At 37.1% G+C, this 22,201-nt stretch overlaps 1 protein-coding gene across 3 annotated transcripts in view; it reads left to right on the forward strand.

Moving 5' to 3' along the window:
* The first annotated feature begins 5,775 nt into the window (after nt 1-5,775).
* LOC130914459 (protein PTHB1-like) overlaps nt 5,776-22,201 on the forward strand; it is a 233,758-nt gene continuing 217,332 nt past the window's right edge. For all 3 annotated transcript variants that reach the window (XM_057833669.1, XM_057833670.1, XM_057833671.1), the window contains exons 1-3: nt 5,776-5,888; nt 11,207-11,318; nt 15,585-15,741. In XM_057833669.1, coding sequence (XP_057689652.1) covers nt 11,207-11,318; nt 15,585-15,741 — 269 coding nt within the window. In that variant the 5' untranslated portion in view covers nt 5,776-5,888. The remainder of the gene's footprint in view (nt 5,889-11,206; nt 11,319-15,584; nt 15,742-22,201) is intronic.

Raw genomic sequence — 22,201 nt, forward strand, 5'->3', positions numbered from 1 at the left:
TTCAAAGCTTCATGGTGGTTCATTTGGTCTTATGACAGACACAGTGAGGACAGCTGTGGCTTATAGTCCAGTGTGGCTTTTCTATGAACAAATGCCGTTTCGTGTCAAATTTGGTGGGTTGCGGCTTATAGTCAGGTGCGCCTTATAGTGCGAAAATATAGTGCGGTATATATAACGCTAAAAGGCAGTGTAAAATGAGTAGAGTGAATTTAGGCAGTCTTTGGAGCCTTTTTTTAATTGGCTAAAGCCTTAAAATCCCCCTCTCAACAATTAAAAATATCGTGGGAAGCAATGTGGGGAAGAAAGGTAGTAATAATTATTATTGTATTAATATACAAACCCTGATAAAAAGCCATCCGACGCCTCTTGGTGTTTTTATGCACGCCGCCGCCTTCCTGAGGAGGAAATCGGATGAACCAACGATGTGCGTCTTATCAACGCAAATTTTTATTTAATAAAATAATTAATATAATCTATATATATATAATTATTAGGGTTGTTCCGATCATGTTTTTTTGCTCCCGATCCGATCCCGATCGTTTTAGTTTGAGTGTCTGCCGATCCCGATATTTCCCGATCCGATTGCTTTTTTTTTTTCCCCCGATTCAATTCCAATCATTCCCGATAATTTTTCCAGATCATATACATTTTGGCAATGCATTAAGAAAAAAATGAATAAAACTCGGACCAATATATACATTCAACATACAGTACATAAGTACTGTATTTGTTTATTATGACAATAAATCCTCAAAATGGCATTTACATTATTAACATTCTTTCTGTGAGAGGGATCCACGGATAGAAAGACTTGTAATTCTTAAAGGATAAATGTGACTTTGTATATTGTGACTGAATATTGCCATCTAGTGTATTTGTTGAGCTTTCAGTAAATGATACTGTAGCCATGCCCAAATGCATGATGGGAAGTGCAACCATGACTGTGCGTAGTGGCACCAATTGATATATCTTCTCTGCGTTGGGAAATAACATAGGGTCTTAAGAGAAAGATCAACTATTACCTTTCTTCCCCACATTGCTTCCTACGATATTTCTAATTGTTGAGAGAGGGATTGTAAGGCTGTAGCCAATTAAAAAAAGGCTCCAAAGACTGCCAAAATTCACTCTATTCATTTTACGCTGCCTTTTAGCTCTATATATAGGTAAAACGGCACCATTATAGATTGAACGCGACAACGCGTGAGTGGGTCGTGCAGCACATGCGTTAATTGCGATAAATATTTTAACGTGATTAATTTAAAATAAATTAATTACCGCCGTTAACGCGATAAATTTGATAGCCCTACTTTAAGCCAAAACTAAAGACTCTGGATGAGTGTAAGACATTTTGTCTGTAACGTTAAATACAATTAGAAAACGATTTAATTAAAAAATATATATATATTAAAAAAAAAGGCATGTCCGATATTTTTTTGCCGATTCCGATACTTTGAAAATGACGGGATCCGATCGATCGGGACATCTTTAACAATTATATAATATTTCATTTAAGTATTATTAAATTTATTAGGATCATGGATGCTCCCAGTAGGGGAAAATATATACATATATCCTGTATATACATAATGTAATAAAAATATATATGGAAACACAGCACTGGCCTGCTTACTGTAATCCATGACTGCACTAATGTTAGTTATTTAATATTCTTAAGTTTTACATATAGTAGTATACTATAAAAATAATACTATATATTTAATTTTTGTTACTGTGACTATGTGTGCCTTTCATTCAAAATAATTGTGGTAATATTTCAGTGTGCCCTCTGCTTTATCTATTATCAGGTTAAAACAAACAAGTTGAACAGTTTTCCTCCTCCCCCAAAAATGCGGCATGCACACCAGAAAAAGCATCTGGACTCACACAAAGTATTCTGAAAATGATTGTCTGGGACATTGCAATTCATTTTAACATTTAGAACAATATAGACAATGACATACCACAAAAAGAGTAAGAATTGTTTTGACTCCTGTGAAAAAGGTGAACTCACAGTGTTTACGTTTTTTTTTGCACTAGTTAATGCCAGCAGCATTTGACCTCATTGTTTGTGATTTATTATTGATGTTTATGTTATTTATTTATACGTTAATAAAGAATTTCGGTGTTCCAAAATGTTTTTTGTGAATTAATAAGCCTCAACAAAAATGTCATTATTAAAGTAGTAAAAGAAAAAAAAAATTATTAGATTAGTCGACTTATCGTAAAAATAGTCAGCTGACTAATCGGGACGAAATTAGTCGTTTGGGACAGCCCTAATTTAGAGTGAAAGGATCACTCAGTAAACACCTTAACAGGCTAAAGCAACACCGCATATTCTCTCATGCAAATGATTGCAAGTAAAAAAAAATCTTACAATATTTACATAACAGGCAAGCCTGTAGCTTCCTGTTGCAGCCTGCCTTCAAGCTGCTGCGGGGTTCTTCTGGGTTGCTACTGTCAGGCAGAGACACAGATGCCTGATCAAAATAGTTTTTTTAATCTGCCGATTTTTGTTGTTAATTGGCCGATGTAGGGAAAAAACGTCGACTTCTAAAGAAAGCAGCAAAAATGATGGAGTGACGGGAGGACAAAAAGGAAGGACGCAGACAGAAGAGGAGAAGAACAAACAACAACAAGGAATAGATTATTACAACACTTTGCCATAGTGGTGCTATCGTTAGCTAATTATATATGCCCGTGGACACCATGTGGGGGGGCCTGATAACCAAGGAGGAAGTGGAGAGACATGATTAGGCAGGGTGGAGCGTACACAACTCAGCAATGTGAGGTGAGTCCTGCAGAAAAGTGGAAATGCTGTGCGATGGCCGCCCCATGACTGCCCTAGCCAATCGGGGGGAGCAAGCGTGGCTCACTCCCAGCCTTGCAGGCCTGACTGAAGGGCCACCGTCATCCTCAGGGCGGTCCACCGGACTATGCGTTCCCATTAACCACCCTTCAGGGAAGGGACGAGGGGATGTGCCACAAAACAAACAAACATAAAAAACGTAATTGAAAATGATGATTTCTGAATTTATCCATCTATTTTTAGTTATTCAACCTTTTCAAAAACAAAAATATTCATTTTGTGTTGGAACTTTGGGTTTTTGTGATAGTGACTATTTTTAGTCATGAAAAAAGGCAAGGCAAGGCAAATTTATTTATATAGCACAATTCAACACAAGGCAATTCAAAGTGCTTTACATCACATGAAGATCATAAAAATCACATTTAAATCAACACAACGTAAAAAACAAGACAAAAGATCACATTTAATCACAGAATAAAAATAAATAAAAATAAAACAAAAATAAAAAAACAAACTACTACAACTAATAATAATTGAAATCAGCAATGGAGATAAGAACAAGAGGAATAGAAAGCAGGTAGATTGAAATATATAGACAGTTATGGATATGCAGTGCTAAACAAAAGCGTTTTTAGCCCTGATTTAAAAGAGCTAACAGTTTGAGCATACTTCAGACGTTCGGGTAACTTGTTCCAGAGGTGAGGAGCATAACAACTAAATGCTGCCTCACCCTGCTTGGTTCTTGTTCTTGGAACATGCAGAAGACCGGTTCCAGACGGCCTTAGGGGTCTAGATGTCTCATAGGAATCTAACAAGTCAAGCATGTATTTTGGTCCAAGGCCATTAAGTGTTTTGTAGACGAGCAGTAGTATTTTATAGTCTATCCTTTGACTCACTGGAAGCCAGTGTAGCGATTTCAAAACCGGTGCAATGTGGTCCAGCTTCCTTGTATTTGTGAGGACTCTGGCTGCAGCATTCTGTACTAGTTGCAGCTTCCTGACTGATTTTTTATCAAGACCTGTAAATATACCGTTGCAATAGTCCAATCTGCTGTAAATGAATGCATGCATAAGTTTTTCCATGTCTTGTTGAGTCAGAAGCCCCTTAATTCTGGTTATATGTTTTAGGTGGTAATAAGCGGATTTAGTGACGGACTTTAGATGGCTATCAAATTTTAGGTCTTAGTCAATAATTACGCCAAGGTTTCTGACTTGATTTGTAGCTGTAAGTGACATTGTGCTAAGTTGGCTGCTTATCTTTGACCTTTCCTTTTTTTGGCCCAAAAATGATCACCTCTGTGTTCTCCACATTTAACTGGAGAAAATTCTGGCACATCCATTCATTGATTTGATTAATGCATTTACTCAGGGAGACTAAGGGACTATAATCATGTGGGGACACAGAAATGTACAGTTGTGTGTCATCTGCATAGGCGTGATAGGAGATGTCATACTGTTCCATTATCTGAGCTAACGGAAGCATATAGATGTTAAATAAGAGTGGTCCAAGAATTGATCCTTGAGGGACTCCACACGGGAATTTGGTTCGTTCTGACTGATAGTTTCCGATTGACACAAAAAAAATCCCTATCCTGTAAATAGGATGTGAACCACTGAAGAATAGTGTCAGTAAGCCCTACCCACTGTTCCAATCTGCTGAGTAGTATGTTGTGATCAACCGTGTCAAATGCGGCGCTGAGATCCAATAGTAGCAGAACAGATGATTTGCCTGCATCGGTATTCCGACGAATATCATTTAGGACTTTGATAAACACGGTCTCGGTGCTGTGTTGTGGCCGAAATCCAGACTGAAATGAGTGAAAAAGATTGTTTTGCATCATAAAAGTCTGGATCTGTTCGAACACAACCCTTTCGATAATTTTCCCTGGGAACGTCAGATTTGATATTGGCCTGTAATTACTAATTGTTGAGGCATCCAGATTAGTTTTTTTTAGGAGAGGTTTTATTACTGCAGTTTTTAAAGTCTGAGGAAACTCTCCTGTTTGGAGAGAAGTATTTATAATCTGAAGTATGTCTGGGGCTATGCAATGAAAAACAGTTTTGAAAAAGTTTGAAGGAAGGATGTCAAGGCAGCATGTTGTGGGCTTTAATTTTGACACAATTTCTGTTAAAGTGGCATAGTCCAAGAGGCTAAACTGTTTTGACGTGGGGGACATTTTGGGAGGCATTTAGTGTAACATTTGTTAATCTGGAGTTGCACACAGTCTGTCTAATCTTTAGTACTTTAGTACAAAATTTAATCCCAAAAAGACCAAGCATTTGTTTACATGGACATCGATTTTTGGGTCATGCAGACCACAATATTAATATTTTGTATATAAGTGACTAAATATTAGAACCAAAAGTAGTATAAAAAGAAAACAAAATAGACCTATGAGAATAAAATCATAATATTACATCGTAATATGAGATTAAAGTCAAAGTTTAGGAGATTAATGATTTAATGATCAAGATTAATGACGTAATATTCTGAGAATCAAATCGTGATATTACAAAATGTCATAGTGTTACCAAAAAAATAATAATATCATGATAATAAATTCATAAAAAACGAGAATAAAAAAGTTGTTATGCAGTACTACGAGATTAAAATTGTAATTTACGAGAATAAAGTCATAATTTGCCAGGAAAAAGTAATCATAGCGCAATCATTCACTGCCAGCTAGCCTCTCCCAGTCCCAATGGATTGGACGTCTAGTGCCGTCAATGGCAGCCAATGAGTGCCTGATAAATGGTTGAACATTATAGTGCTCTCATATCATTCCTTTGATCGTAAACCATAAAAAAGAAGAAAAATGTATTAATTAACTATCTAATCTGATCGAAAATGATCTCCCTATACTGTACCTGTTGCTTCGCTACCTCGTGCTGAAAACTTCATTTCCCATCAGCCACTTCTTTCCCACACATGCGTACAACCTCCATACTCCTCCCGATTTAAGCGTCAGTGCCATGACAACAAGGCGATGGCTTCCAGAGAGAGTCGAATGTGATTTTTTTTTTTAGGAGTTAGCGAGGAGTAGCAAACCTGCGGGCTTGTCAGACGCCTCTGTGAAAACAAGGTAAGACGGCAATGCCACCTGTTGAACGTGCCGCCGAGTGGGTAGCTAATAACTAGCTTTCCAAGCTCAAGGTAATGCGTTAGCCGTGAGCTAATTGATCCCTGAACGCGCCTTGAAGTGAACGCGTCAGTCACAAAACTTATTTCTAGTGCTGAAATGTGTTTAAATGCTCACGTTCGGTCGGGGTACCTCAAAATTTAAGCGGAAATGTGGATATCGTTTGAGTGAAAATTGATTGGAAATTGGGAACATTCGTGATAGTAATTCACGCGTTATGTTTAAAGACCTTGGAAAGAATGTGTTAATACGCGTTTTCTGTCATTTTAAGTCTTGTAATTGAATAATAACACAGTTTTCGAGTATGGTAAAATAACGGCTGTTATTTTCGTTCAATTAAACAAGAGGTTGTGCCATAAAATGTTATTTTAACGTGTATTTTTGAGCAAAATAAGTCGTGTTGAGTTTGCCTCTTTGCTGGATTAGCTGCCTGTCCCACCTGCTCACTCAGCAATCAGACAGGAGACAAAGCCGCTTGATGCTCACGTGACTGTTAAAGCTGCTTCCCATTGGTTGATAGTGTCTGGGTGGCAGGAAGTGATTAAAGAATCTCATTGGCTGTGAATGCTTATCTGTCGATGCCATTGACAATGTTAGACGTCCAAGCCATTTTGACTGGGGGAGGCTAGCAGCGAATGAACGTTTGTTCACTGTCAGTCCTCCGAGTTTAAACGAATTGGACGTTCATCGTTGTCAATGGCAGCCAGTGAGTTATATGTTTATCATGTCCTTGATACTCTCTCCAGGAGGTGAAACTTTCTCTTTCTGTTTATCATGTTTTTGTTCAAGACAACTCAAGAACGAAAAATTTAAGCAATAGCTGTTAAAATTTGGTTGTTGAGGTCAAAGGTCACAGAGGTCAAGGGAAGAAATTTGCGATAACTCGGGCAAATAAAGCGATTATGATCAAATTGGCAGGATATGTGTGTGATAAGAAATGGAAGAGGTGATTACAGGTCAAAGGTCACAGAGGTCAGAAAAGGAATTTCGCGAGTAGATGTATGCCAATTACCAGTTTAAAGGTGTACTGTGGTATGAAAACAAACTTTTTAAACCGCAATTTTTGCAATGTGTCAGAATAAACGACAGGGGAAGGATTGACGCTCGTCGCATATGGATAAAATGGAAACCACGCTTGACGAGTCTCATCAAATGATGTACAGTAGATGTGCTGGGATTAGAGCAGGGCGGTAAACCGAAAATTTACCATCACCGAAATTCTTCACGATGACCGACGTAATTTTGACCATGTCGGCAAATTCGGTAATTTAATAAAATAAGAAAATATAGTCTTTTCATCCCGCTTTGACTCTGTGTTGTTCGGCTATGTTCATTCCCCTTTAAGAAAGCAGACAGTGCTTACGTATGGAGTCTCGTGGTTTTCAGGAAGCCAAACAAACAGAAGCCCGGTAGGCTAACGCCAGCGGCTAACGCAACAAGTAAACGGGATTGAGTTGGGCTTAAGTTAGCTTCGCCAAACTTTCACCCGACATTAAGTAAACTCTTGGCGGGTTCCAAACGGGCTTTCACCCGCTGTCCTCCCTGGTTCTCACGATTTCAGGAGAGGATGCTTTCAGTGCTTTCTTCTGGTAGCCAAGCCACAGGCTAACGCTAGCGGCTAAAAGCGGCTACAAATGAACGTGAAAGAGTCGTATAGCGGCTCTAACCTTGTCGAAACGGTTGAAATTAATGAGTGGACTGGGCACGGACGTCATGTAGCAATCATTATGTCACGTTATTTGGCATCTCTGTGATTTCTCTGAAAGCTTTCATGATGGTAAAGCACTCAGCATGAAGTATTATCCAACAGTGAAGCCTATATATAATATGACCGTTTAATGGCCACAGTTATTTTTCTGTATGTGTTTGCTTTATTCTGCCATCATAAAATCTTAAATGTTTGATTGGCATCAGAGCAATACAGCTTTAATCTGGTTGTGTCTGTGTCGGGGGTGCATGTATTAAAAAATGTTCTGGAAAAAAAAAACTGAAACCTTGAAGTAAACACTTGTGTTGAATAATTATGTCACAGCAGCCATTACCAAAAAGTTGTCTGAAGTGTACTGTTAAAGCTGCAAGTCATTTGTGTTAGAATAACATGTTTGCGCAGTCGTCATATTGATTTTTATAATGTTGTACATTTTTCAAGTCATACAAGCTGTGATAAATGTTCACACTAGAATTCTTATTGTTTACAAGATTTTTTTAAAATACTTAATGTTTAGACTGCATGTGCAATTGTTAAATTGAAAGCTGGTAAATAAATTTAACAAGAAACGGTTAATTTGTATTCCATGCATTGATTCAAATTTTCAAATTATATAACAGTCCGCTTGGGCGAATTTATCGTCATTTATAGTTATCGAGGTAAATCTGCTCAATTTATCGTGATATGTACTTAAGGCCATGTCGCCCAGCCCTAGCTGGGATCCACATTGTTACGGACAGAAAGGTGGCTGATGGCTAAAAATCCGAGCAATTCATGAACGCGACACGAGCAATACCTCGCTCATCTGCACACGACCGAGAACTTTTTACCTACACCTGGCTTCCTTCCTACAGCATCTCCGCCTGACCACGTAAAAAAAAAAGAAATGCAATATTGGATTTCTAGCTGCACACCTGACGATCTCTCACGGCACACCGGTTGAAAAACACTGCTGTAAATTATGCTATGTAGTCTTAAACTCCAAAGACGGTAGGGACATAACACTTGCAACTTTTCAGGATCCTCAAATTGTCCCCACCCTCATATGCATGATATAATGAGTTTAGTTATAAATGTCATTTATATTGTCTTCTCATAGTTAACCTACCATTATTAAGTGAGCTATTTTCATTATGTTCAAACTTAAATTTACCCCTTTTCCCTTGCTGAATGTGCCGCTCCATTTTTTTCTCCCACAAACGCACGTTTCATTGGCTGATGACTTGACCCACTGCCGACACGCACGCTCACACTCACGCAGCCCCAACAGAAATACATGTCAAAAAACATCCCGCCTCCTCCACCCCTTTTGAAGAGCAGGGATATTAGTTTTTTTTTTTTTTTTGGCCAGCAGCAGCCACTGTAAGTAATTTAAAAAGACGCCAATGTTGTGGAGGTGGGGAACACACCACTAATTTTGCTACTGTAAGTCCAACCTGCATCATAGTTAGAATAACATTAAACATAGAGGTGTCCTTTGTTTGTGTGTTCTACTGCTAACGTGAATTAAACTGTGAAAAATGTAGTGGAGCAGTATAGAGGGATGCTGCATAACCTCATACAGTGGGGCAAATAAGTATTTAGTCAACCAATAATTGTGCAAGTTCTCCTACTTGAAAAGATTCGAGAGGCCTGTAATTGTCAGCGTGGGTAAACCTCAACCATGAGAGACAGAATGTGGAGAAAAAAAACAGAAAATCACATTTTTGGATTTTTAAAGAATTTATTTCCAAATTAGTGGAAAATAAGTATTTGGTCCCCTACAAACAAGCAAGATTTCTGACTGTCAAAGAGGTCTAACGTCTACTAACGAGGCTCCACTCGTTACCTGTATTAATGGCCCTGTTTTATCTCATTATTGGTATAAAAGACACCTGTCCACAACATCAGTCAGTCACACTCCAAACTCCACTATGGCCAAGACCAAAGAGCTGTTGAAGGACACCAGAGACAAAATTGTAGACCTGCACCAGGCTAGGAAGACTGAATCTGCAATAGGTAAAACGCTTGGTGTAAAGAAATCAACTGTGGGAGCAATTATTTGAAAATGGAAGACATACAAGACCACTGATAATCTCCCTCGATCTGGGAGCTCCATGCAAGATTTCACCCTGTGGCGTCAAAATGAGAACAAGAACGGTAAGCAAAAATCTCAGAACCACACGGGGGGGCCTAGTGAATGAGCTGCATAGAGCTTGGACCACAGTAACAAAGGCTACTATAAGTAACACAATGCGCCGCCAGGGACTCAAATCCTGCACTGCCAGACGTGTCCCCCTGCTGAAGAAAGTACACGTCCAGGCCCGTCTGCAGTTCCCTAGAGAGCATTTGGATGATCCAGAAGAGGACTGGGAGAATGTGTTATGGTCAGATTAAACCAAAATACAACTTTTTGGTAGAAACACAGATTCTCGTGTTTGGAGGAGAAAGAATACTGAATTGCATCCGAAGAACACCATACTCACTGTGAAGCATGGGGGTGGAAACCTCATGCTTTGGGGCTGTTTTTCTGCAAAGGGACCAGGACGACTGATCTGTGTAAAGGAAAGAATGAATGGGGCCATGTATCGAGAGATTTTGAGTGAAAATCTCCTTCCATCAGCAGGGGCATTGAAGATGAGACATGGCTGGGTCTTTCAGCATGACAATGATCCCAAACACACAGCCAGGGTAACAAAGCAGTGGCTTTGTAAGAAGCATGTCAAGGTCCTGGAGTGGCCTAGACAATCTCCAGATCTCAACCCCATAGAAAATCTGTGGAGGGAGTTGAAAGTCCATGTTGCCCAACGACAGCCCCAAAACATCACTGCTCTAGAGATCTGCATGGAGGAATGGGCCAAAATACCAGCAACAGTGTGTGAAAAGTTTGTGAAGCGTTACAGAAAACGTTTGGCCTCCGTTATTGCCAACAAAAGGTACATAACAAGGTATTGAGATGAACTTTCAGTATTGACCAAATACTTATTTTCCACCATGATTTGCAAATAAATTCTTTAAAAATCAAACAATGTGATTTTCTGTTTTTTTTTTTTTCACATTCTGTCTCTCATGGTTGAGGTTTACCCATGTTGACAATTACAGGCCTCTCTAATATTTTCAAGGGGGAGAACTTGCACAATTAGTGGTTGACTAAATACTTATTTGCCCCACTGTATGTTGCTCACGCGGCACAACATAGGCCTATACACAACATAATCATAATTAACTATGTACATAAAAAAAAAAAAATTTGAAAAAATTGGGGCAGGGTGCAGCAAGATGCCCACACTAGTGACAAACGTAATGAGCACCCCTACTTTAGCATATCAATTATCAAACTTATTCGGTTCATGTTCATGAGAAATGTAACTCTGATCTTCGTTGACCCAATCTGTTTGGTCTTATTAATGTCCCATCCCGAGCTAAAGTTGTACATGCAGGTTATGCTGTTATATCGTCCTTACCAATGTAGAGACAAAATCTACCCCCTTGGGTGACACCCGTGCTATTAGCTGTTTTTCAACCCTACCTGGAACCAAAAAATGATCTTATTGTGTCTTCTTTGTCCAATTAGATGTCTCTATTCAAGGCGCGGGATTGGTGGTCGGCAACTCTCGGCGAAGGCGAGGAGTTCGACCAAGGCTGCATCTGCGTTGGAGATGTGGACAACAGCGGCACAGGACATGGTAACGTATTCCTAATTATGTAGTAATAATAATATTAGTAGTAACTAGTGGTTTATGAGAGGGGAAAAAAAAAACTATTGAGATAATGGGCTATATTACATCACAATAGCGATATGCCAAGATATGATGTATTTTTTTAATCATTTGATGAAAAAAAGAAAGCTTTCCCCCTTACTTTTCTAATTCATATTTAACATGTGGATAAAAACAAGTCGACGATATTTTTGAAATATTATCTAAAGCTAATGACCCCCCCCCCCCCCCCCCCCAAAAAAAAAAGATATTGTTAAAGCCAAACATTTTGGGAAAGCTTTTATTCGTAAAATAAAAAAAGAGTAACAAATGATCCTTATAGCATGTTGCAGTTGCAATTTGTTCATATAGTAACTAGGGCTGTCAAATTTATCGAGTTAACGGGCAGTAATTAATTAAAAAAAAAATGACGTTAAAATATTTAACTCATTTAACGCATGCGCAAACAACCCACTCACGCAGTGCCGCAAACAGACTACAATGGCGCCGTTTTATGTATACTGAGAGCTAAGAGGCAGAGACAAGCGAGTGAAGTGGACACAGGTACTCATTGGGGCGGCACTATTTATCGGCAAAAGCTTTGGCATCTCTTCCACTACAATTATAACTATTGTGACGAGCAACGTTGGGAAGAATGAGAGAAGATTATCTTTTGCTTAACACCCTGTATTGAACACAAGCAGAGAAGATATACCATTTGCAGCCACCACTGACAGTCATGGTTGCCCAACTTCCCATCATGCATTTGGGCAGAACAGTTAAGTCGCTACAGTATCATTTACTGAAAGCACAACAAAAACAATATTCCCATCTCTCAAAAAGAAAAGCGCTCAATGCAAAGAGAACAGGCATTCCCAATCAAAATAGCTATGCAAAATAATACTCAGACTTTGGTCAAACTACGCAAAATAATACTCAGACTTTGGTCAAACTCTATTCAAACATTTCATTTAGCTCAACAAATACACTAGATGGCAATATTTAGTCACAATGTTCAAACTTACATTTATCTTTTAAGAATTACAAGTCTTTCTATTCGTGGATCCCTTTCACAGAAAGAATGTTAATAATGTTAATGCCATCTTGTGGATTTATTGTTATAATAAACAAATACAGTACTTATGTACAGTATGTTGAATGTACAGTTGTGGTCAAAAGTTTACATACACTTGTGAAGAACATAATGTCATGGCTCTTGAGTTTCCAGTTATTTCTACAACTCTGACTTTTCTCTGATAGAGTGATTGGAACAAATACTTCTTTGTCACAAAAAACATTCATGAAGTTTGGTTCTTTTATGACTTTATTATGGGTGAACAGAAAAAAGTGATCAAATCTGCTGGGTCAAAAATATACATAAAGCAGCACTAATATTTGGTAACATGTCCCTTGGCCATTTTCACTTCAATTAGGCGCTTTTGGTAGCCATCCACAAGCTTCTGGCAAGCTTCTGGTTGAATCTTTGACCACTCCTCTTGCTAGAATTGGTGCAGTTCAGTTAAATTTGATGGCTTTCTGACATGGACTTGTTTCTTCAGCATTGTCCACAAGTTTAAGTCAGGACTTTGGGAAGGCCATTCGAAAACCTTAATTCTAGCCTGATTTAGCCATTCCATTACCACTTTTGATGTGTGTTTGGGGTCATTGTCCTGTTGGAACATCCAACTGCGTGCCCAAGACCCAATCTTCGGGCTGATGACGTTAGGTTATCTTGAAGAATTTGAAAGTAATCCTCCTTTTTCATTATCCCATTTACTCTCTGTAAAGCACCAGTTCCATTGGCAGCAAAACAGCCCCACGGCATAATATTACCACCACCGTGCTTGACGGTAGGCATGGTGTACTTGGGGTTAAAGGCCTCACCTTTTGTCCTCCAAACATATTGCTGGGCATTGTGGCCAAACAGCTCGATTTTTGTTTCGTCTGACCACAGAACTTTCCTTCAGAAGGTCTTATCTTTGTCCATGTGATCAGCAGCAAACTTCAGTCGAGCCTTAAGGTGCCGCTTTTGGAGCAAGGGCTTCCTTCTTGCACGGCAGCCTCTCAGTCCATGGAGATGCAAAACACGCTTGACTGTGGACACTGACACCTGTGTTCCAGCAGCTTCTAATTCTTGGCAGATCTGCTTTTTGGTGATTCTCGGTTGAATCTTCACCCTCCTGACCAATTTTCTTTCAGCAGCAGGTGATAGCTTGCGTTTTCTTCCTGATCGTGGCAGTGACAAAACAGTGCCATGCACTTTATACTTACAAACAATTGTTTGCACTGTTGCTCTTGGGACCTGCAGCTGCTTTGAAATGGCTCCAAGTGACTTTCCTGACTTGCTCAAGTCAATGATTCGCTTTTTCAGATCCATGCTGAATGTATGTGTTGCTCTATGTATATTTTTGACCCAGCAGATTTGATCACTTTTTCTGTTAACCCATAATAAAGTCATAAAAGAACCAAACTTCATGAATGTTTTTTGTGACAAAGAAGTATCTGTTCCAATCACTCTATCGGAGAAAAATCAGAGTTGTAGTAATAACTGGAAACTCAAGAGAGCCATGACATTATGTTCTTCACAAGTGTATGTAAACTTATCTTTCCATTCCAACAATAATTTAGAGAAAAATATGGCATATTTTAGAGATGGTTTTTAATTGCGATTGATTACGATTAATTAATTTTTAAGCTGTGATTAACTCGATTAAAAATGTTAATCATTTGACAGCCCTAATAGTAACACAAGCACATATAATTTTCATCGACAAATAGCCGTAGAATTATCAACTCCGTTGACCCGTTTGGCTGTAAGACCACTTGATGGCGCCATACAGCTCATTCACCACCATGAAGCTTTGAGCCATATGCAAATCAATAGGCTTCATTGCTTCAAGACGCTTTATTTAGCCAATACTACTTTTGCCAAGCTTTCCATGCTTCTTAAAAAATCCAAGTGATATACAAACCTTCCATTTTAGGTGAGGAACGATGTAGTTTCATCCATGTTGTAGTCCAATATATTGTAGCTTTGCAGCCTCATGCCTCCCAGCATGCATGGCGGCGCTACAAGTTTGATATAGGTTCAAAGTTCATGTTGTGTATTAATTATTTCTTCAGTTGCTGTCCCAGTTGTTTACTTACTAGATATGCTAGTTAGTTTGTTGTTATGTGATAATTTTGATATTCCTTTAAGAGACCTGATATAAAAAGGAAGTGAATAAGTGCCGATCGATCGGGTCCGATCACGTCATTTTCAAAGTATCGGAATCGGCAAAAAAATATCGGACATGCCTTTTTTTACCATCTATATTTTTTAAATTAAATCATTTTCTAATTGTATTTAACGTTGCAGACATAATGTGTTGCACTCTTCCAGAGTCTTTAGTTTAAGCTTAAGGTAGGGGCGAGAATTAATATTTTTTACATTTATCACGTTACAATATTTAACGCAATTAACGCATGCGGTGCACGACCCACTCACGCATTGTCGCGTTCAATCTATAATGGCGCCATTTTACCCGTATAGTATATAGAGCTAAAAGGCAGCGTAAGATGAGTAGAGTGAATTTTGGCTGCCTTTGAAGCCTTTTTTTTAATATGGCTAAAGCCTTACAATTCCTCTCCCAACGATTAGAATAATCGTGGGAAGCAATGTGGAAAGAAAGGTAGTAGTTGAACTTTTTCTTGACACCCTATGTAATTCCCCAACGCAGAGAAGATATATCAATTGGTACCACGACGCACAGTCATGGTTGCACTTCCCATCATGCATTTGGGCAGAAGATAAATGGCTACAATATCATTTACTGAAAGCTCAACAAATACACTAGATGGCAATATTTAGTCACAATATACAAAGTCACATTTATCCTTTAAGAATTACAAGTCTTTCTATCTGTGGATCCCTCTCACAGAAAGAATGTTAATAATGTAAATGCCATCTTGAGGATTTGTCATAATAAACAAATACAGTACTTATGTACTGTATGTTGAATGTATATATTGGTCCGAGTTTTATTCATTTTTTCTTAATGCATTGCCAAAATATATATGATCGGGAAAAATTATCGGGAATGATTGGAATTGAATCGGGAGCAAAAAAAAGCAATCGGATCGGGAAATACCGGGATCCGCAGATACTCAAACTAAAACGATCGGGATCGGATCGGGAGCAAAAAACATGATCGGAACAACCCTATGAATGAGTTTTTTTTTTTTTTTTTTTACTGTCTTTGTCTTAATGTGTAGACAAGGTGGTGGTAGGCAGCTACATGGGCATGCTGCGGATATTCTCCCCGCACTCCTCCAAAGCCGCCGAAGGAGCACAAAGCTCGGCCGAAGCGCAGCTTCTGGAGGTGCACCTCCAGAACGCCATCATCCAGGTGGAGCTGGGGAAGTTTGTCTCGTGAGTACAGCTGGTTGAAAGATGTATGGGTGTTTTTACATTAAAGAAAGTTGTTTGTAAGCGCTTTCATTGATGATACTTCAGCAGTATTTAGCAACTTAAGCTCCCTTAAATTAGCTTTGGCCTGGTTTCCATCTCATGAGCTCATAAATAAGGATTACGCTGGGAAGATTGAGCAGTAGTAGCGGGATTGTGACTTAATCTACTATGGTATCAGCTGTAATAGGTGGCACTATTTTGATCAAACTGCAACTTGTATTAGTGGGTGAAATCATTTATTTCAATGCTTAAACTGCATAATGTGGTTTGAACATTTTTCATCTGCAGTTTAGTTGTTTTTAACTTTGAATGTTTTTAACTTGTTTGTTCATAATATTTCAGAACTGTTCAAACTCATTTTTTTTTAGTTTTCAATCTTGGTCTACAGTATCTCATTTATCAAATTGAGTATTTTCTTCATAAAATTAAATGTCAATAATTAATAGGAAATAATTTCTCATTGCATTTACCATTTCGTTGTATTGAATTTGGAAAATGAAGTTAATTATTACGTTTTTTCTTAATATTTCAAATTAAATAAATGGTTAATCAGATGAAATTAGACACTTTTAGTTCATTTAAGCTTTAGAAATTTAAGTTGTATTTGAATTTAATATATGAAATGATTTTATAAAATATTAAAATTAAGTTATGTAATTAAAATAAAATATTATATGTATTTTTAGTTTTTCTTCCGTGAAATGACAGACATTTTTTGATAAAATATTTAAATTATGTAACAAAAAATATGTTACATGTATTTAAAAAAAAAAAAAAAATATATATATATATATATATATAATAATATATATATATATAAGGGGTGTCAAACAATTAGAATTTTTAATCGAGTTAATTACAGCTCAAAAATTAATTAATCGTAATTAATCGCAATTAATCGCAATTCAAAATATCTATAAAATATGCCATATTTTTCTGCAAATTATTGTTGGAATGGAAAGATAAGACCGAGATGGATATATACATTCAACATACGGTACATAAGTACTGTATTTCTTTAATATAACAATAAATCAAAAAGATGGCATTACCATTATTAACATTCTGTTAAAGCGATCCATCGATAGAAAGACTAGTAGTTCTTAAAAGATAAATAAAAATAATAAATAAAATATATAAATATATAAATATATTTATAAAAATTTATAGAAAATAAAAGATAATATCTAGTACAAGTTATAGACATTTTATATTAAAACCCCTCTTCATGTTTTCGTTTTAATAAAATTTGTAAAATTTTCAATCAAAAAATAAACTAGTAGCCCGCCATTGTTGATGTCAATAATTACTTACACAATGCTCATGGATGCTGAAGCCTATAAAATCAGTCGCACCCAAGCGCCAGCAGAGGGAGGCAAAACTCTGAAAAACACAACAAGTGCACCTTTCACTTTGCAGTGCTTTTTGCTGTCCTTTCTGTTTGAGCGGGGCATTTGTGCGTTAACTGCGTCAAATATTTTAACGGGATTAATTAAAAAAATGAATTACCGCTCGTTAACACGATAATTTTGACACCCCTAATATATATATATATATATATATATATATATACACAGTGGGGAGAACAAGTATTTGATACACTGCCAATGGGTTTTCTCATTGGCAGTGTATCAAATACTTGTTCTCCCCACTGTGTGTATATATATATATATATATATATATATTAGTGCAATCAAACGATTAAGAAATTTAATCTAGTTAATCATATGTCAACTGTGTGATTAATCATGATTAATCACATTTCCCTCGGGATGAATAAAGTTGCTCTTCAGGAAAAAATTTTTAAGAAAATACTATAATTGACTTAAAATTTGTTTTAAGATGAAATGTATGATGTGTGAATGAATTAATACTTGACCAAATAGTTTTTTTTTTCTTTTTTAACAACTTAGCTTGTATAAAATAAAAAATAATATAAATTGTCTGTATTATACAGCAAAGAGCTTTAACAGATTAAAGTGCCTCAGACTAACAATGTGGCTCAAGTACCGTTTGGCATATTACCCAAAATAACGAACAATTTAAAGACCAGACCAGCAAAATACAGTAACAGTAGTTAGTGTTTCAAAAAAATGTGTAAACAACTTGCTTGTTAAATTGAACATTTCACACAAATAAATGCAGCATTTGCAGTTTTACACTAAATGGCCTAAAAGCTGTGTGAAATATAAAAAAATAAACTGTAAATTTTCACACACTTAACTGAAAAACATTAGACTAAACTGTGTGTCAAGGTGTTTAGAAACACTGATTAAGTTAGCCAGTCATACTCTATATTTTTTTTAACCAACTGCTCAGGCCAACTAGCTTGTTGACATTTTCAGATAACAGAGCAGACTTTTTTTTTTTAACAATGTGCCCTGTCAAAGAAAACAGTCTCTCGCAAGGAACGGTTGTGGCAGGTGTGACCAGATACTTTTTTTGCAAGGTGGGCTAGCTTACTGTGGGCACCACTGTGCGCAGATCACCACTGTAGTGGACATAAGTCGATGCTGGCACTGCCTTGTACCTGTCTAGTGCTTTGTCATTGGTTGTTGTTGTTTTTTGTTGTCATTTGATTTTCAAGGCCCTCGTCTTCGACTATGATAATGGGTCTACACTCTACAGTCTCTGGCTACCCAAGTAGCGATAGCAGTAATCAACCTACCTGTTGTCTTTTTGTTGACAAGTCGAGTCCGCACGCTGCTAATGTAGCTTGATGACTGCGGCTTGTTCCCGCAGTCTTAGCGTCATTGCTAACACTAACGAAGATATGCTTTGCCCGAAGGTGGTACTTTAGGTTGGTTGAGCTTCGATCGAAGGGCAGTTCATGATAGCAGTATGTACACACAACTTTGGTTGTATCCAGATTTCCATTAGGCAGCTTTTTAAAACGGAATTCGCCATGAAGCAGTCCTGGGTCATCATCCTTACTCATCGTGGGTGGCTGCATTTTGTCCTGCATTGCCGCGCGGAGAATGTAAACATCAGCGTGTGGGACTACGGGAGGCAGTTGTGGCCAAACTTAGTGTGAGCGGTAAATTGCGTTATTTTTTAAAAATGCGTTAATATTTCCAGATTAACCATGGTCGTTAACGCGTTAATGTTGACAGGCCTAATATATATATATTAGGGGTATCAAACGATTAAAATTTTTAGTCGAGTTAATTACAGCTTAAAAATTAATTAATCGCAATTAATCGAAATTCAAACCATCTATCAAATATGCCATATTTTTCTGTAAATTATTGTTGGAATGGAAAGATAAGACACAAGATAGATATATACATTCAACATACGGTACATAAGGACTGTATTTGTTTATTATAACAATAAATCAACAAGATGGCATTAACATTATTAACATCCTGTTAAAGCGATCCATGGATAGAAAGACTTGTAGTTCTTAAAAGAAAAATGTTAGTACAATTTATAGAAATTTTATATTAAAACCCCTCTTAATGTTTTTGGTTTAATGAAATTTGTAAAATTTTCAATCAAAAAATAAACTAGTAGCCCGCCATTGTTGATGTCAATAATTACTTACACAATACTCATGGGTGCTGAAGCCTATAAAATTAGTCGCACCCAAGCGCCAGCAGAGGGCGCCAAAACTCCGCAAAACACACCAGGTACACATTTAACTGTGCTGTCATTTTAATCTCTTTGAGCGGGGCATTTGTGTGTTAATTGCGACAAATATTTTAACGTGATTAATTAAAAAAATTAATTACTGCTCGTTAACGTGATAATTTTGACAGCCCTAATATATATATATATATATGTATATGTATATGTGTTTCTGCTAATTTAGTTATTTATTTTGTTCTATTAATTCTTTTTCAGGCCTAATATATATATGTATATGTATATATTAGGGCTATCAAAATTATCGCGTTAACGCGCGGTAATAATTTTTTTAAATTAATCACGTTAAAATATTTGACGCAATTAACGCACATGTCCCGCTCAGACAGTACCGTATACTGCCTTTTGGTATGTTTTACAGCAAGGCTTTTTGTGCTGTCTAACAGCGAACTCTTGTGGTCGCTTTGCGACATGGTTTATTGTTTTCATGCCAGTTCAATATGGCTGCAAGACGTCTCGGGCTGACGCCTACGTTGTAATGTTGTGCTTGTATGATCCTTGGACAAGATTTGTCCGTAAGTATGGTTGTTGTAAAGAATGTACATATTATGTTAGTAAGCGAAATGTTATATTTTTTGTATGAGATGCTTTTTGTTTATGTTTAGTGAACCTGTATAGCGTGCTAAGCTAACGTTGTTGCTAATGCAATGCTTGTGTACTTTTTTTTTTGTAGTTTTACGACGGTCTAAAGAGGACAATGGTTTGAGGCCATTTTATTAATAAATCAGATGAAAAAGGAAGAAGTCTGATTATTAAGGCGTCGTTCACTAGCTGTCTAGCTTTGGAAAAAGTAGACGCTTCGGAGTGAGGACAGCATAGACACATTTAAATGACAGTAGAGTGAAATGCCCACCACAGTCCTTATGTACCGTATGTTGAATGTATATATCCATCTTGTGTCTTATCTTTCCATTCCAACAATTTATTTTACAGAATATATATATATATATATATATATATATATATATATAATTTACAGAAAAATATGGCATATTTTATAGATGGTTTGAATTGCGATTAATTGCGATTAATTACGATTAATTAATTTTTAAGCTGTAATTAACTAGATTAAAAATTTTAATCGTTTGACAGCCCAATATATATATTTATATATATATATGTTTCTGCTAATTTAGTTGTTTATTTTGTTCTATTAATTCTTTTAAAAACCTGATTGATTATTGTTTCAAATACTTGGATAATTAATGCTAATTGAATTGATTAGGACAATGCAAAAAAAAAAAAAAGTGATCCTCCACAAGTTTCCTTTTTTGTTTTATTCTTAATCGTTTTTAAACTTTTTTCCATGTTATTTTTAATTAGTGTTTGTTTGTTTTTTTGTTTTAAACAAGTGACTATATCCATTTTTAAATTTGTTTTTTAATAAATTAATTTCAATTAAGCGTAGTACCAGTTATCCCAACTGCGCATTCTCCACGACAGGCAGGTGGCGCAGTCTCCTTTCTGCCACATCGTCAGAATACAAAGTAATCTTTCTCGTGGGCAAAAAAGTCCGAAAAAGTTCCGCGGCGTGGCTTCCTTTCCTTCCTTCCTTGCCGCAGCGTCGTATTGCTGTTTGCTTTAAGCTGCGGTTTGCCAGCTCGGAATTCCTCCTGGGAATCCGCTGGCCAGCCGACTAGAAATACTGGTGGGCAAACCCGCCGGAGAATTTTTTTTCTTTGCTTTCCCAGGATAAAAGAACACTTGTGGGATCGCTTTCCATTTCCGCCCGGGTCGCGCCTTTCCAAAGACTGCGTTTTGTTCCACCGGGATTGAATCAACAAATGTCTTGTCACTTGAAGAGTTGCAAAATCAGCTACACGTTATCCGTCATACTCAAATTGCAAAAAGAAAATAAACTGCCAATGGCAAAAATCTGAGTCATTAATCTACTTAATGTTTTATATTGCTTATAGAGGTGGCGAAACGGCAGCAAAGCACTACTATTGTCTAAATGGAGCTTCTCAATTTACTTCCACTTAATTCTGTTAACACCAAGATGCTACAAGCTGGTGGCAAAGCTGCTTTTGTCCAGATTTAACTTTTCAACACACTTCAGTTTAGTTGTTTCGCAAAATAAATGCTACAAGGTGGTGGCAAAATATCTAAATAAACCTTCTAATCTCACTTCAACATGGATTCTTGGAACCAAGATGCTGCAAACGGAGTCAAGACACTACTTTGGTCCAAATGGAACTTCTCAATTCACTGTAACAAAGTTTCTTGAGACCATGATACTACAAAATAACTACAAATAACATAATGCAAAACATGACTTCTGTCTAAACTCGGTTCAATAATTGTTCTATGGAGCCATTATGCTACAAAATGGCAACACAACATTATTTTATGCTCTTAATGGAGCTTCTAAACTCGCGTCAACATAGTTCTATGGAACTATGATGCTACAAAATGTTAGCAAATCACTGCTTTAGTTCAAAAGAAGCTGCTCTACTCACTTCAACATAGTTTTTTTTGAACCAATATGCTACAAAATGGCAACACAACATTACTTCATGCTCTTAATGGAGCTTCTAAACTCGCGTCAACATAGTTCTATGGAACCATGATGCTACAAAATGTTAGCAAATCACTGCTTTAGTCCAAAAGAAGCTGCTCTACTCATTTCAACATAGTTTTTTGGAACCAATATGCTACAAAATGGCAACACAACATTACTTTTGTCCAAATGGAGAAACTCAACTCACTTCTGAACAATTACTTGACACCACCATGCTGCAAAATGCAGTACCTTTGTCAGAATAGAGCTTTT

This window comes from Corythoichthys intestinalis, chromosome 4 (genome assembly GCF_030265065.1).
Source record: "Corythoichthys intestinalis isolate RoL2023-P3 chromosome 4, ASM3026506v1, whole genome shotgun sequence".
NCBI lineage: Eukaryota > Metazoa > Chordata > Actinopteri > Syngnathiformes > Syngnathidae > Corythoichthys > Corythoichthys intestinalis.